Genomic DNA, 17,698 nt, shown 5'->3' with positions numbered 1-17,698 from the left:
GTTTCTCTTTGCTTATTTGAGCTGTTCTTGCCATAATATGGACTTGGTATTTTAACAAATAGGGCTATCTTCTGTATACCACCCTTACCTTGTCACAACACAACTGACTGGCTCAAACACATTGAGAAGGAAAGAAATTCCACAAATGAACATTTAACAAGGCACACCTGTTAATTGAAATGCATTCCAGGTGACTACCTCATGAAGCTGGTTGAGAGAATGCCAAGAGTGTGCAAAGCTGTCATCAAGGCAAACGGTGGTTACTTTGAAGAATCTAAAATCTATTTCGATTTGTTTAACATTCTTTTGGTGATGATGTGTTATTTCATAGTTTTGATGTTGTCACTATTATTCTACAATGTAGACATTTAAAAAAAATAAAGAGAAACCCTGGAATGAGTAGGTGTGTTCAAAATTTTGACTGGTACTGTATATATATATTTTGACACATATTTAGAACATAATCATTGCATTTCGATGGGAATATGCATTTTAGAAAATGTATATTTAAATAACTCTTAAGGATCCGCCCCTTTTTTTCCAATTTTCGCCTAAAATGACATACCCAAATCTAACTGCCTGTAGCTCAGGACCTGAATCAAGGATATGCATATTCTTGATACCATTTGAAAGGAAACACTTTGAAGTTTGTGGAAATGTGAAATTAATTTAGGAGAATATAACACATTAGATCTGGTAAAAGACAATACAAAGAAAAAAACATGTCTTTTTTTTCTTTTTTTGTACCATCATTTTGAAACGCAAGAGAAAGGCCATAATGTATTATTCTAGCCCAGGCGCAATTTAGATTTTGGCCACTAGATGGCAGCAGTGTATGTGTAAAGTTTTAGACTGATCCAATGAACCATTGCAATTCTGTTCAAAATGTTGTATCAAGACTGCCCAAATGTGCCTAATTGGTTTATTAATAACTTTTCAAGTTCATAACTGTGTGTAACCAGTGTGAAATGGCTAGCTAGTTAGCGGGGTGTATGCTAATAGCGTTTCAATCGGTGACGTCACTCGCTCTGAGACCTTGAAGTAGTTGTTCCCCTTGCTCTGCAAGGGCCGCGGCTTTTGTGGAGCTATAGGTAACGATGCTTCGAGGGTGACTGTTGTCGATGTGTGCAGAGGTTCGAGCCCAGGTAGGGCCGAGGGGAGGGACGGAAGCAAAACTGTTACATGTGCACTCTCCTCAAACAATAGCATGGTATTATTTCACTGTGATAGCTACTGTAAATTGGACAGTGTAGTTAGATTAACAAGAATTTAAGCTTTCTGCCAATATCAGATATGTCTATGTCCTGGGAAATTGTCTTGTTACTTACAACCTCATGCTAATCGCATTAGCCTACGTTAGCTCAACCGTCCCGTGGGGGACCCACCGATCCTGTAGAGGATAACCCCTTCTGTCTGTGATATTACTGTGTGAAAATGACTGCAAACGAATATACTGGAAAACCTGTTTGTCTGTAATATGTTTAAATATATGCAAAGTTTCACCTTAAAAGGGCAAGCCCCTATGAACTGAAACCTGACAACCGAATTTCAAGGAAATGTTATAACAACATTCACTTTGTGCTGCTAACAGTATTATATTTATTTTAAGTATCTTTGGTAATATCTTCAAATTGGCCTGTGTGCAACCAATGGAAATGTATAATAATATATAATATTATATGCCATTTAGCAGATGGTTTTATCCAAAATGACTTAAAGTCCTGCATGCATCCACTTTACATATGACTGGACCCAGGAATCGAACCCACAACCCTGACATTACAAGTGCCATGCTCTAGAAAACTGAGCCATAGAGAACCTAACATAAACATTTTTGAGGGTTTTCGTCCTTCAGGGTCAATGAACTCCATGTCTTTGAGTTTTACTTATAATATTGAAGTATAAGTTTTAGAAGTTACATCTGCATTAGCTTCGAAATGGTGTCTAGGTTTTTAGTCTTGCTTTTAATCAGTTGCAACATTTTTTTAAATGAATTGTAATATTTCCTACTGCATCTCAATGCTTATGGTGTTTCTAAATGATACCCATCACATCACATTTACCCCTCAGGCCTTCACCCATCAGCTGTGATGATTCTGATGTGTGGTGACCAGAGTATGTGAGCAGAGCGGGCCCAATTTGACTGAGCGAGATTCCCAAAGGCAGCCTTTGGCGCCCGCGCCAATTTCACTCCAGTAGCGCTCACTTGACCAGCTAAGGCCATGCCTGGTCCAGCATGCATTTGTAGTCTACGGCTATAGCCCCTTGCTTTAGCTACTGACACAGAGCTCACTAAATGTTTTCATAAAAACTGATAAAACACACAGGTGCAAAATCAAGAAGGACGTACAAAGATGAAGACCAAGTGAGGGAGTGCGGTGATGTCCACAACTAATCATTGTGGAATATTTTTTTTTATTTTACCTTTATTTAATTAGGCAAGTCAGTAAATTAATTAATTAGGCAAGTAAATTTTGATTTACAATGACGGCCTACCGGGGAACAGTGGGTTAACTGCCATGCTCAGGGGCAGAATGACAGATTTTTACCTTGTCAGCTCGGCGATTCGATCCAGCTATCTTTCGGTTACTGGCCCAACGCTCGAAAACTCTCGGCTACCTGCCGCCCCGCCAAGAAAAAAATACAGCATGATTGTGTGCTTACTATGTGCACACGCTAAAAGGAACGAGGTGGGTAGCTAATTAAGTGTGTCATTGTAGCAAAGTATTTATGAACAAAAAATCTGTTATCTTAAAAGTTTGCTTCATTTTTGTTATCTTATCTATATAATAAGCCATAATTGATTTTGTGCCAATAGGCCTGGCATATTCCAACTTTCAAGGAGCTTTCTGTTTTGATTGGGTTATTTTGCCTAAAACCTTTAGGACTACCTATATAAATAACAGTCTGGCAAGAGTGGCCAAACGTGTGTTCAGCATTCCCATTGTCTCTGCCAGCACGGACAGGATATTCTCCGCTGCTGGTCTGCTCTTCAGGCGCCACCGCATGAGCTTGATTGGCCAAACTGGTGTTTCTAAAAATGAATTCAAAGGCACTGTATACTGAGTCAAATAAGGCATGTTTTGTTCATTTGTATTTAATTCTAAGCAAGTGACAGCCTATGTGCACAATTTATAGACTATAATGATTTAATACAACGAAATGTTGTTTAAATGCCGAGCGCTTAATGTCCCTGACTCCTTACCAGCCTAGTGTGTCGCACTCGCAAATGCTTCACAATGTATTTCTTTGTAGGCTATAGCCTTGAAATAATATAAATAATATAGCCTGAATAATTCATTTTGTTCCTTCTTCGGCTCCATGTCTGGCTCCTGACCGTTTAAGAGTGTTTATATGCTGTTTAATATGACATGCAGCCTACTTGAAATGATGAGCGCTTCTTCAATTGACCTTTTCATGTTTATCATAATACTTTTCATTCAAATCATATAGTTTGGTTTCAATACTTCAAAACCAAATGGTACGTCCAGGTAGTCACAAAAATTGATGGGTGTTGATTAAATTGTGATTTTAATGAATGGAGCGAATTTGGAGCCGCAGTTTTTTTCCCTAGGAGAGTATTTTAGTGGAACAGTTGGAAAGGACGTGGAGGCCAGAGCGGTGCACGCGATGAGCGCGATTTCCGACCGCTAAACTCTGCTCACATACTCTGGTGGCCACTGGGGAGCGTTCTGGTGCAGAATGGTTGTCGGGTGCAAATAAGTAGATGTGGTGGTGGATGACATGAAGTTTGTTGTATGCTGTACATTGTATGCTGTACATACAATTTGTAAGTTGTATGTTTTATTAGTTATACAGTTGAAGTCGGAAGTTTACATACATTTAGGTTGGAGTCATTAAAACTTGTGTTTCAACCACTCCACAAATTTCTTGTTAACAAACTATAGTTTTGGCAAGTCGGTTAAGACATCTACCTTGTGCACAACAATTGTTTACAGACAGATTATTTTACTTATAATTCACCCTATCACAATTCCAGTGGGTCAGAAGTTTACATACACTAAGTTGACTGTGCCTTTAAACAGCTTGGGAAATTCCAGAAAATGATGTCATGCTTTAGAAGTTTCTGATAGGCTAATTGACATCATTTGAGTCAATTGGAGGTGTAGCTGTGGATGTATTTCAAGGCCTACCTTCAAACTCAGTGCCTCTTTGCTCTTTGAAAATGAAAATAATTCAGCCAAGACCTCAGAAAAAAATGTGTAGACCTCCACAAGTCTGGTTCATCCTTGGGAGCAATTACCAAATGCCTGAAGGTACCACGTTCATCTGTACAAACAATAGTACGCAAGTATAAACACTATGGGACCACGCATCCGTCATACCGCTCAAGAAGGAGAAATGTTCTGTCTCCTAGAGATGAACGTACTTTGGTGTGAAAAGTGCAAATCAATTCCAGAACAACAGCAAAAGACCTTGTGAAGATCCTGGAGGAAACAGGTACAAAAGTATCTATATCCACAGTAAAAAGAGTCCTATATTGACATAACCTGAAAGGCCGCTCAGCAAGGAAGAAGCCACTGCTCCCAAACCGGCATAAAAAAAGGCTGACTACGGTTTGCAACTGCACAATGGGACAAAGATCGTACTTTTTGGAGAAATGTAACAAAAATAGAACTGTTTGGCCATAATGACCATCGTTATGTTTGGAGGAAAAGGGGGAGGCTTGCAAGCCGAAGAATACCATCCCAACCGTGAAGCACGGGGGTGGCAGCATCATGTTGTGGGGGTGCTTTGCTGCAGGAGGGACTGGTGCACTTCACAAAATAGATGGCATCATGAGGTAGGAAAATTATGTGGATATATTGAAGCAACATCTCAAGACATCAGTCAGGAAGTTAAAGCTTGGTCGCAAATGGGTCTTCCAAATGGACAGTGACCCCAAGCATACTTCCAAAGTTGTGGAAAAATGGCTTAAGGACAACAAAGTCAAGGTATTGGAATGGCCATCACAAAGCCCTGACCTCAATCCTATAAAACCTTTTGTGGGCAGAACTGAAAAGTTGTGTGCAAACAAGGAGGCCTACAAACCTGACTCAGTTACACCAGCTCTGTCAGGGGGAATGGGCCAAAATTCACCCAACTTATTGTGGGAAGCTTGTGGAAGGCTACCCAAAACGTTTGACCCAAGTTAAACAATTTAAAGGCAATGCTACCAAATACTAATTGAGTGTATGTAAACTTTTGGCCCACTGGGAATGTGATGAAAGCAATAAAAGCTGAAATAAATAATTCTCTCTACTATTATTCTGAAATTTCACATTCTTAAAATAAAGTGGTGATCCTAACTGACGTAAAACAGGGAATTTTTACTAGGATTAAATGTCAGGAATTGGGAAAAACTCAGTTTAAACTATTTGGCTAAGGTGTATGTAAACTTCTGACTTCAACTGTATATTGACTCAAGACATTTCAGCTTTCCATCTTTTATTAAAATGCAAAAATTCGTAAAAACATTATTCCACTTTGACATTATGGGTTATTGTGTGTAGGCCAGCGACCGAAAATCTAAATTCAATCAATTTTAAACTAAGGCTGTAACAACAAGATGTGGAAAAAATCATCAAGGGTTATGAATAGTTTCTGAAGGCACTGTACACTATCCAACGAAATGCTTAATTACAGGTTCCTACTTGAAATTGCAACAACAATAACACACCATCATATACATATATATTTATATTCCGGACTTTAATATTTCTTAATTCCTTTATTTGTATTTTTGGGATTTGCATGTATTGTTAGGTATTATTGCACTGTTGGAGCTAGAAACATAAGCATTTCGCAACACCGATAACATCTGCAAAGTATGTGTATGCGACCAATACCATTTTAATTTAATAAGAAATAATAAAATTAATAAATGGAAACAGGAAATATAAATGACTCTTTCTTGAAGAGTTCTTGAAGAATCTGGAAAATTTAAAAAAAAACATATCTCTCGATAATTATAATACACAACCTAGACAAAAATACAATTGTCAGAAATGATTTAAAATGACTAAATCCTCTAATGCTCTCCAAAACAAGAGACATGATTACACTTTGCTATATGTTGACCACAAATGAGATCAACTGATCTATCCTTGCTCTATCCACTGCAATGGCATCTTATGTCCACTGAGTTGTATTAAAATACAAGTAATAGTCTCAAAATTGGAATAGACTGGTAGAGGAATAGAGATGGAAATTGACCGGCTCAAACATTTTAGTTGAAAGTGAACATCTGGCATACTTGCTCAATTGAAGCTTCAGCCTTCATCGATTGCCCATCAGGCTTAGGCCTATGACATGGGTGGAATTAAAATAAAACCACAGTCACGGGTCTCGAATACAAGTCTCCCCAATCCATAGGAAACCCTGCTGCTAACACCACTCATGACGTGTAAACGCCTCTCCATAGGCCTTCCCACTTGTGACACCAGTGTAGCAAACAGCGACAGTGCAATGCACCATAAGGATTTCAAACTTGGGCTTTCCAACCTTTGGGCAACTTGCTACCCACTGCTCCAGTTAGGGAGATCATAATGAGCCTATTGTATAGGTATTTAAGGGTCATTGAGCCCCACAGTGGAGGTGTCATAATACCCATAAAACCTAGCGGTCAAACAGGGAAATGGTTCCTAATAGTTTTTCCACCATTCCTTTTCCCAATAGGTAATTTTAGAAACAATTAAAATAAGGTCTGTGTTTCGTGGATCCTTACACTGGCGTTAAGTTTTGATAACCATGTAAATCTCTCTCGGACAAGGTGACTTTTATCAATATATTCTGTTCTATTTACTCTCAGATTCGAAAATGCTAATTAGCGTCAAACTAGACATCATGCAAAACTACAAATCCCTGCAAGCTCCTGCACGTCATCTCTAGCGAACACTTTTGCTAACAGGCATTGTGTCTATTTAAAACTTACACAAGACAGTTCACAGAATTGTAAATTTAAAGAAATGTAGCCAATTTATTCATTACTACATTTAGCTAACATTAGATAGTTAATCCAGAGATTCTAACCTTTGCAGCGACTTGGCAGTCTTGTCCAGATTATCATGGCATTTGTAGTTCTTTATGATAGCCATATTAGCTGCATTTCATTTATGGGGGGAATGATATAGGCAAATATATTAATATATAATATACCTTGTCCTAGAGAGATTTACATTTATCAAAACTTCAAGCCAAGGTTTTTATTTTTATTTAACCTTTATTTAACTAGGCAAGTCAGTTAAGAACCAATTCTTATTTACAATGACGGCCTACCAAAAGGCAAAAGGCAAGAGAGACAACACAACACTACATAAAGAGAGACCTAAGACAACAACATAGCAAGGCAGCAACACATGATAACACAGCCTGATAGCAACACAACATAGTAGCAGCCCAAAACATGCTACAAATGTTATTGGGCACAGACAACAGCACAAAGGCAAGAAGGTAGAGACAACAATACATCATGCAAAGCAGCCACAACTTTCAGTAAGCGTGTCCATGATTGAGTCTTTGAATGAAGAGATTGAGAAAAAAATGTCCAATTTGAGTGTTTGCTAGCTGCAGCGAACTGAAAAGAGAAGCGACCCAGGGATGTGTGTGCTTTGGGGACCTTTAACAGAATGTGACTGGCAGAACAGGTGTTGTACTGTGTGTGGAGGATGAAGGCTGCAGTAGATATTTCAGATAGGGGGGAGTGAGGCCTAAAAGGGTTTTTATAAATAAGCATCAACGAGTGGCTCTTGCGACAGGTATACAGAGATGACCAGTTTACAGAGGAGTATAGAGTGCAGTGATGTGTCCTATAAGGAGCATTGGTGACAAATCTGATGGCCGAATGGTAAAGAACATCTTGCCGCTCGAGAACACCCTTACCTGCCGGTCTATAAATTATGTCTCCGTAATCTAGCATGGGTAGGATGGTCATTTGAATCAGGGTTAGTTTGGCAGCTGGGGTGAAAGAGGAGCGATTACGATAGAGGAAACCAAGTCTAGATTTAACTTTAGACTGCAGCTTTGATATGTTGGTCCTGGTCAGTCCCTGGATGGGAGACCAGATGCCAGATGCTGCTGGAAGTGATGTTGGAGGGCCAGTAGGAGGCACTCTTTCCTCTGGTCCAAAAAAATATATACCCCAATGCTCCATGGCAGTGATTAGGGACGTTGCCCTGTGTAGGGTGCCGTCTTTCGGATGGGACGTTAAACGGGTGTCCTGATTCTCTGACATCATTAAAGATCCCATGGCACTTATCGTAAGAGTAGGGGTGTTAACCCCGGTGTCCTGGCTAAATTCCCAATCTGGCCCTCAAACCATCACGGTCACCTAATAATCCCCAGTTTACAATTGGCTCTTTCATCCCCCTCCTCTCCCCTGTAACTATTCCCCAGGTTGTTGCAGTAAATGAGAACGTGTTCTCAGTCAACTTACCTGGTAAAATAACGGATAAATCAATAAATAAAATGAAATGTGCTGAGAGAATGACAATGTACCTTCTAGCCATACTCCCAAGTACTTGTATGAGGTGACTACTAAACCCTCAGAGGTAGTAATCACACCTGTGGGGAAAGGGTCATTCTTCTTACCAAACCACATGACCTTTGTTTTGGAGATGTTCAGAGCAAGGTTAAGGGTAAAGAAAGCTTGTTGGACACTAAGAAAGCTTTGTTGTAGAGTATTTAACACAACGTCCAGGGAGGGGCCAGCTGATATAAGACTATCATCTGCATATAAATGGGCGAGAGAGCTTCCTACAGCCTGAGCTATGTTGTTGATGTAAATTGAGAAGAGTGTGGGGCCTAGGATCGAGCCTTGGGGTACTCCCTAGGTGACAGGCAGTGGCTGAGACAGCAGATTTTCTGACTTTAAACACTACACTCTTTGAGAGGTAGTTAGCAAACCAGGCCAAAGACCCCTCAGAGACACCAATACCCTTAGCCAGCCCACAAGAATGGAATGCTCTACTGTATCAAAAGCTTTGGCAAAGTCAATAAAAATAGCAAAACAACATTGCTTAGAATCAAGGGCAATGGTGACATCATTGAGGACTTTTAAGGTTGCAGTGACCCGTCCAGAATCTGAGCAGAAACCAGATTGCATACCAGAGAGAATAGTATAGACATCAAGAAAGCCAGTCAGTTGATTATTGACAAGTTTGACATGTAAGCTAAGGTTAGCCTACACGAAACACATGCTTTAAAATCCTCTATGGGAAAAATGAATGGTGGAAAATTGATTGGACCCATTTACCTGTTTGACCGCTAGGTTTTATGGGTATTATGAGTCAAAGTGTGGTACTCTATTACAATATTGTCTGAAATAATATACAGAGGTCCACAAATCAGGAAGGGTGTTGTTACATTACTACAGCAACATGCTATAGACACTCACCCTGTCTATGAATTTCTCAATTTAATTGACAACAATAAAGTTTCGAGAAAAATTGATTATGCAGTACAAAAACTTGAAGACACTCCAGAGAACTCTGAAGTGCAGGACATGTCCTTTTTTATTCTTCCGCCCCTTATGCTAAAGCGCCAGTGAGTCCATTGTGCGGAGTGATCTGACGCAGACTACACCCATGCGCTGCCTGATTACATTGGCTTTCTTTACTGCCCGAGCCAAGACGTGTGTGAACGTCGAAGTGGGGGTACAATTAGAGACACTAAATTGATCCGTAAGCAGCGCAAAATCGGCTGTCACTGTCTTATCCCATAAACTACACTTCGGAGTTCATAGGGAGCTGTATATTTCAACATGTCTTGGCAAAGCTACGTGGATAACCTGATGGCGGATGGCAGCTGTCAGGATTCCGCCATTGTTGGGTATACGGACGCCAAATACGTTTGGGCAGCACATGCCGGTGGTACTTTTAACAACATAACGGTAAGAAATGAAATGGAAACCAATAACAAATGTGAATCAGAATGAATGCTGGCAGGGATGATCACAACCTCGCCGAACCTAATTTAGCTAACGAGTTCGCTTGCTAGCTAGCTCCACCGTCTATTCCGTTTGGCCAGCAAGCGAGTAACGTTAGCTAAAACTAGATACGTTAGCATGCTAGTTTGCTATTCCTAACGTCATATGTACAATTAGACTTGGCCAATAATATTAGGCTAAAACTGTTGTGGATTTATCCTGGCTGCTAACAATGTTAGCTAGATGTCCAGAATTAGCCTACTTAGCTGGCATGCTTGCTAGACAACCTATTTTTATAATATCACCTTTTATTTAACTAGGCAAGTCAGTTAAGAACATTCTTATTTACAATGACGGCCTACACCGGCCAAACCCAGACGACACTGGGCCAATTGTGCGCCGCCCAATAGGACTCCCAATCACGGCCGGTTGTGATACAGCCTGGATTCGAACCAGGGTGTCTGTAGTGACGCGTGCCTTAGACCGCTGCGCCACTCGGGAGTACGGTAAGGTTAGATCCAATGAATGAGTGTCGTGGTCTAAAGTTAACGTCAGATACCATAGTTAAGTTAGCCAACATGCTAATGTGGCTAGCTAGCTACCTACACTTGCCAAAGCGTCAGCTAACGGCCTGCCTAATCTGTTTATTCTATACGGGTGTGCTAGCTAGTTATTACGGCGTGTTACCCAATGTCTCCATTTGGAGAACCGAGACAATAGATACATTTCGACATGTTATGTTATAGCTAGTTAACGAAGTAAATATGCAAGGTAGTAGTTAATATTAACTAGTTGCAGAAAGAGTTCTTAAGCGTTTTGCGCAACTCAGGACCTAACTTGCCTTGTTGCTTCCCAAGATGGCGGCTCTCCCATGCCATCCACAATGGGTGAGCTTACTAACTATACTGAGCAGAAATGTAAACTAAACCATTTCTAAGATTTTACTGAGTTACAGTTCATATAAGGACATCAGTCAATTGAAATAAATCCATTAGTCCCTAATCTATGAATTTCACATGACTGGGAATACATATGCTGTATGTATGTTGGTCACAGACACCTTAAAAAAAAAAGAAGGCAAGGGCGTGGCAAAAAAAAAAGGCAAGTCAGAATTTGGTGTGGCCACCATTTGCCTCATGCAGCGCAACACATCTCCTTTGTATAGAGTTTATCAGGCTGTTGATTGTGGCCGGTGGAATGTTTTCCCGCTCTTCAATGGCTGTACAAAGTTGCTGGATATGGCGGAAACTGGAACACGTTGTCGTACACCGCGATCAAGAGCATCCCAAACATGCTCAATGTCTGAGTATGCAGACCATGGATAAATTTGGACATTTTCATCTTCCAGGAATTTTGTACAGATCCTCGTGACGTGGGCCCATGCATTATCATGCTGAACATGAGGTGGATGAATGGGCCTCAGGATCTGGTCACGTTCAATTCTTGAGCAAAAGCTCTGGTGGACATTCCTGCAGTCAAAATGCCAATTGCACGCCCCCTCAATCTGTGGAATTCTGTTTTGAAAAAATGGCACATTTTAGTGGCCTCATTGTCCCAGCACAAGGTGCTGTACTACTTAATCATTATTCTCAGTGTATTTAAAAAAAAAAAAAAAAAAAAAAATTAGGTCAGGGTAGTAGGTCAGGGTAGTCGCACCCACCAAAAAAAAAAAACTATCTTCGACAAAAATTGACGTTAAAACATGTCAGCTTTAAAAAAAATCATAAAATAGCACCTATGCATTACGAAGAACTTTCGTTGACGTCTTTTTGGTAGATACCATCCCTCTTGCCATACCCTCTTTACAAAATATGACTTAAATCCAGATGTGCACCCCATTCTAGATGCTTTTAGTAGTGCTGCCATTTATAAATGTTACATGTCCACTTTAATCAGCATTAACTTTGAGTGCACTTTAACTGTGTTTCAGCCTCAAGAAATTGATGTCCTCATTGGAAAGGACAGAGCTAGCTTCTTCACCAACGGCATGACCTTGGGTTCGAAGAAGTGCTCGGTCATCAGAGACAGCCTCCATAATGAAGGGGACTGGACAATGGACATCAGGACAAAGAGTCAAGGAGGAGAGCCAACATACAACGTTACTGTAGGCAAAGCCGGAAAAGGTAACGGGTGACTACTTTTAGTGGTAAACAAACATTTCAGTGATTGCAACGTTATAGCCCCAGATCCATCCTACAAGTTTGCGTTTTGGAACAGGCAGCGGAATTCTGATATTTTTCCCACTATTTGGTCTTTTGACCAATCACATCGGATCTTTTCAGATGAGCTGATCTAATTGGTCAAAAGACCAATTAATGAAAAAGATCAGAATTGGGCTGCCTTTCTAACGCAGCCTAAAATATTCAAGTGTTGCCTTCTAGTCAATGCAAGCGTCTTGTGGATTGGTGGTGATGATTCGTTCTAGTGCTCTGTTCTCATATTAGTACATCATGCAGCTTTTTTACTATGAAACAGAATACAGCACAACATATCTGCAGTTGACATGCTCAGAACACAAAGGGAAATATGAACATGTGCAATTTGATTTATCAATATAGTCAATGGTACAATTTAAGCTAGGACATGGCTGTGACTTTGGGATAGAAAACGAAGAGAACTTTGTCCTCCCGAGTGGTGCAGTGGTCTAAGGCGCTGCAACGCAGTACTAGCTGTGCCACTAAAGATTCTGGTTTTGAGTCCAGGCTCTGTCACAGCCGGCCGTGACCGGGAGACACATGGGGTGGCGCACAATTGGCCCAGCATTGTCCTGGTTAGGGGAGGGTTTGGCCGGCAGGGATGTCCTTGTCCCACTAGCGACTCCTGTGGCGGGCCGGACGCAGTGCACGCTGACAAGGTCGCCAGGTATACGGTGTTTCCTCTGACACATTGGTGCGGGTGGCTTCCGGGTTAAGCGTGCATTGTGTAAAGAATCAGTGCGACTTCGTTGGGTTGTGTTTTGGAGGACGCACGGCTCACGACCTTCGCCTCTCCCGAGTCCGTACAAGAGTTGCAGCGATGAGACAAGACTGTAACTACCAATTTGGATACCAGGAAATTGGGGGAGGGGGGGGTTAAAAAATAAAATAGAAATCGAAGAGAACTTGTTGAATTTCATCACCGGTCGGCCAGATGTGTCCATTGAGGCAAAGTACATAGATGTTACTTATGAAGATCCATCCTTTGTATGAGAAAAATTAAGCCTAATTCACAAGCAGTCTCATTCAAGTTAGTGTATTGAAATGGCAGAAGTAAAGAAACAAGAAGTCAAGGTTTGCCTACTCTTAAGTCCATCTGCCTTTGTGGTCCTTACTGACATCTGTCATTTGAGTCTAATCAACAACTTTGAGGGTCTTTACCTTTTTTCGGCTTCTTCTTGCCTCTTAACTATTGGGTGGTTGTCAACCTCACTAACATTTTAGATGCATGCTGTTAAGGTAGTCTGTTTAACATTTCTAGCCCTCTATATCGTCTCCCTGGACAAGTAGCCTACAATGTCTCTCTACATTTTGGCGCAGGCAAAACGGGTCTTGTAGCCTACATTTTGATTAACTAGCAGTCCATGGACTTCCATTTTCAAGGCATTGTCAAATTTTTAATATGCTGCTTGCATTTGTTATTCTGCCACAAATGTTTTTGGGCAAGACACCGCCAAGTATTATGAAGAGAAATGGTAGGTGGCTGTCCAGTCTCCATGTGCCACTTTACCCCTACCATCACTAATACAGAGCTCTACACTGACATATTTTTACAATGAGCACGTATGTGCCTATTTTGAAAATGTAGGAGCACAATGAAAAAGGAGGTGATAAAGGTAGAATTCTTCATTTGTATTGGCACACTGGTGCTCCTAAATTACAATTCCAGGTCGCACAGCAAAGTATGTAGGTGCATATGCAAGAAAAGTGGTCGGCACTGTAGAGCCCTGTAATAACCCTGAGTGTAGAAGTGGCTTTAAAAACATACCACACACATCCCCCACCCACATTACCTTATGTTGGCCACATTCAACTCTTTTGACGTTCTAGTCATTTAACAGACGCGCTTATCCAGAGCGACTTACAGTAAGTAGTCAGTGCATACTTTTTTGTGCTGCCCCCCCCCCCCCCCCCCCCATGGGAATCGAAACCAAAACCCTGGCATTGCAAGTGGCATGCGCTACCAACTGAGCCACACGGGACCCCCACACCTCAGAGGGAAGGTCCTATATGCATGTAGCGATTGAAGTGCTCTGTAGAGTGGTTATTACACTGCAAAAGGTGGACTAAACCAGAGATGCGTGCAGGTGCCTGAGCATCATATTGCATACACTCCTAAAGGATAGATAGCTTCTTTAATTTTTTTGCTGTACTTTTTTTTTACAGGTCATTTGGCTTATTCCTGGTTTCTGTACAGTTGGAACAGCTTCTGTTCAGTTACATTATTTATCTGTTTGAAACATTTATCCAAAACATTTGTGCATTGAACTTGTTTGCAAGTAGTCCGGTGACTTGTGAAGAAAGGGCCCTACTTGGTTTAATGTCAGGCTTCAGTTTATAGAAAGAAAATAAATTCTCAAGCCGTGTTGTTGAAGTTACGGTCAGGTCTGTATACAATTCTGTACATTGTCCATATGCTTGAATCCAGGCAATGACATTGATGATTGATAGCGTAGCAATATGCAAAGTGTTATCCTCGTAAAAATATTTCAAAAGAAGATGAAGAACAAACTGATGGAAAAATAGTTTTTTTCATGCAGGTACAGCCAATTTGTGCAAAAATAATATTGTGAAGTTGTCAAAACGATACGATAAAAAAAATATCCCGATATGGACCTATCGATAAAAATAAAATCTATAACACACACAAGCCATAACTTTAACTTCTGTTATGCCAACTGTACAGTGTTTCCCCTATTATTTTTTTCAGCAATGGTAGCTGTTCCCAATAACTTCCAGTCATTGAGCCAACAACTATCCATTTAAAAGTGTGTTGGCAGAAATGTATATATATTTTTATTAATTTTTATTTTTTGCAGAGGTATCAACAATTCAGCGTTGGGCCACCTCTGCTAAATGAATATAGGGGAAACACTTCCATAGGCTCACTAACCTTCTTTTCCTTACTTGACTGTCTTTCCCTTTGATCGCTCTAAACTTTCCCCTTTCCTTTCTTCTCTTTCAGTCTTGGTTCTTGTAATGGGCAAAGAAGGGGTCCATGGAGGTGGATTGAATAAGAAGGCATACTCAATGGCAAAATACTTGAGGGATTCAGGGTTCTAGTTGTCACCAAGCTTGCTTAGTTAAAATTGAGGGACATAAAGAAGAGAAAATAAAATATTGCTGTTAAGATTTCTCCTGCAAGCAGTCAAATGTCGTGGAAACTTTAATAGCAATGGAGAGTAATGGTGGCGGTAAGGTCCTATGTCACCTTTATCCCCACTTTTAGCGGGGGAAAAATACTTTCTTGTCAATTTGTCATTTTTCCTTTTGTTTCCTTTTGTGCTCCAGCATTGGTTTTAGTCATGGGAAAAGAAGGGGTCCATGGCGGACAACTCAACAAGAAAGCATTTACTATGACTGAGTACCTGAGGAAGTCTGGATTTTAAGGCAGCCAGTCTACCCACCTAGCAGTTCCCTCTGGCTCCCCCTCATTGTGTTGACAGTACTTCCAGGATTAGTTAACAGATGCATTTCTCTCCCAGTTCCATTTTTATGTACTCCCTTATTTAATTTTCATGTTAATTCATGTTTTTTTTTTTGTTTTTTTTTCCTATCTCCCTGTTCTTTCTCATAGTATTAACACTACAGGATGTACTCCCCTCTATTTCTGACACTACAATAACAAATTGTTGAAGTTTATATATTTACCAAAACACATGTGCAAAGAAATGAATAATGTAATAAAGTGTATACCAAATTTGGACTCGGCTTGTAAAAACAAATACTTAGCAATTGGAAAACGATGAGGAATCACACTGTGAATGTCATTCAATGGTGCAGATAGTTTTGGATGGGCCAATGCCTTATGAGCGTACTGAAGAGATAACCGGCTGGTATTGTTTTCCTTTTCTCCGGGTGGCTTCCACGTCAGGATTTGAAAGTTGCATGCATATCTTTTAGCAGGTTTGGGGTTAATTCCATTTTACTTCCAGACAATTCAGAAAGTTAACCCAATTCCACATTTTCCTAATGGAAGAGAATTGGAATTTCAGTGTAATTCCTGAATTGAAATGGAATTGACCCTAACCCTGTCTTTAACCATACAGAGCTAAACTCTCCTTGCCCTTCCCAAAACTTTTATATTCCCGCAAAATGTTATTTTCAGTCAGCCCTGAATTTCTTGCTTTGTCATTGGATACTACATAAATCCAGAATAATCCTCGATACATACACCTTAAAACCCCTGAGTCAGACCACTTTTTGTTATTTTGCATCGTCTTCCATCAAATGCTTTTGCTGTTGTAACTTGAATGTGGTCTTAAACGTCATTGTGGTGTTGGAATATTGTAATGGCAGATCAAATCAGTATTGCTGAGGTTTTTTGTTGATAGAAATTCCTCCCATGAACCATCACTACATCTTGAAGTCTCCATGGACATTCCATCTGCCAGCTCCTGTATTTCACGTTGCCGATGTATTGTGCAGCGTATCGTCCCGACTCCCTACATAACCACGTTTTGTCAAGTTGGCAAGTTATATTTTCCATAGGACCAATTGTTATGTCACAGTTAGGGGACTTTTCAGAATTGCTTCAAATCATTGTGAAGGATGATTGTTGTTGTCTGTAATCATTAGACTATACTTCAGATGACTGTAAAACACTGCTTCTTATGATGACTTTAAAACACGAATTGATTTGCTGATAATTTGTTAACAGATAATTGCAGTCTCATTTGACACCTGTGGTATTCTCACTGAATGCGTTTGACTGTAAACCCAAGCTCTGCTGGGCAACAAACTCTTTGAATTTATTGCCTAGTGCTCTACTTATCATCATGTGTATCAGCAACTGTCATAGCACGGTACTTAACAGTAAATTACAAAATAAATAAAAATATGAAAATAGTGATAGTGTGTACACTAAATTTATGAAAAATGGTGTTGGTTGGAATAAGAACGCTAAGTTGTCTTGTGAAAACTTTCTAAGAAAAACTGTGTATCCTGTGCCATAACACAGATCTGGTCTGTTGCTACTTTGAGTTAGATTATTCTTTTTTTAAACTGCTGCCCCAGCAAGGACTAACTTCAATGGCGATTTCCTCCGGGATATTTTGGCATCAACCGATACACTCCAGGCTTTGTGGACTATGTACAGACCAAAAAATAAATTTTCCTCTTATGCATTTGGATTCAAAATTATGAAATGTGCATTTTCAAAATTTGGGGAAAATGGTATAAATTGATAAATCACCTTTTGTTTACAGACGGATCAAATAAAAGTTATTCCAACCAGAACTGTAACCCTGTGTTCTTGATTTATTAACTGATTTCAATTCTGTAGTTGAGTTATTTGATTAAACTGATCTTTATGATAAAAATGCTGCAGCATTAGAGTAGGAAATGTGAAAAAACGTGCAAGACACCCTACAATATATGCCATATTTAGACAGCTCAATTCTGATCTTTCTCCACTAATTGGTATTTACCAATAATTGGGCAAAAGATCAGATTTAGGCTGCCTGTGTAAATGCAGCCATAGTTAGTGTTTTCCTGCTCAGACGTTGCATGCGTCAACCAATAGTTGCGTTCCTTGTCATCGACTGCGGTCGAGCACCACATTGCTAGAACATAATGT

The 17,698-nt window shown here is 40.1% G+C and overlaps 1 protein-coding gene across 2 annotated transcripts; it reads left to right on the top strand.

The window, feature by feature from the left end:
* Positions 1-9,558: 9,558 nt before the first annotated feature.
* On the top strand, positions 9,559-17,358 carry pfn2a (profilin 2a). 2 transcript variants are annotated; one of them, XM_055882725.1, is made up of 3 exons: positions 9,559-9,889; positions 11,856-12,048; positions 15,412-17,358. In XM_055882725.1, exons 1-3 carry the CDS (start codon positions 9,761-9,763, stop codon positions 15,507-15,509), a joined length of 420 nt encoding a protein of 139 aa, XP_055738700.1. In that variant the 5' UTR covers positions 9,559-9,760; the 3' UTR covers positions 15,510-17,358. The 2 variants fall into 2 exon arrangements, with proteins under 2 accessions (XP_055738700.1, XP_055738699.1); XM_055882724.1 differs by having other exon boundaries at positions 9,560-9,889; positions 15,086-15,503.
* The last annotated feature ends 340 nt before the right edge of the window (positions 17,359-17,698 follow it).

The sequence above is a fragment of the Salvelinus fontinalis genome, chromosome 26 (assembly GCF_029448725.1).
Source record: "Salvelinus fontinalis isolate EN_2023a chromosome 26, ASM2944872v1, whole genome shotgun sequence".
NCBI classification, from domain to species: Eukaryota; Metazoa; Chordata; class Actinopteri; order Salmoniformes; family Salmonidae; genus Salvelinus; species Salvelinus fontinalis.
The sequence above is the reverse complement of the archived record's forward strand: the minus strand, read 5'-3'. Positions and strand labels throughout refer to the sequence as shown.

Coding starts and splice junctions, on each gene's coding strand:
- pfn2a (XM_055882725.1), top strand. CDS start 9,761: ATGTCTTGGCAAAGCTACGTGGATAACCTGATGGCGGATGGCAGCTGT. Junction 9,890..11,855: donor GTACTTTTAACAACATAACG/GTAAGAAATGAA, acceptor ACTGTGTTTCAG/CCTCAAGAAATTGATGTCCT. Junction 12,049..15,411: donor TGTAGGCAAAGCCGGAAAAG/GTAACGGGTGAC, acceptor TTTGTGCTCCAG/CATTGGTTTTAGTCATGGGA.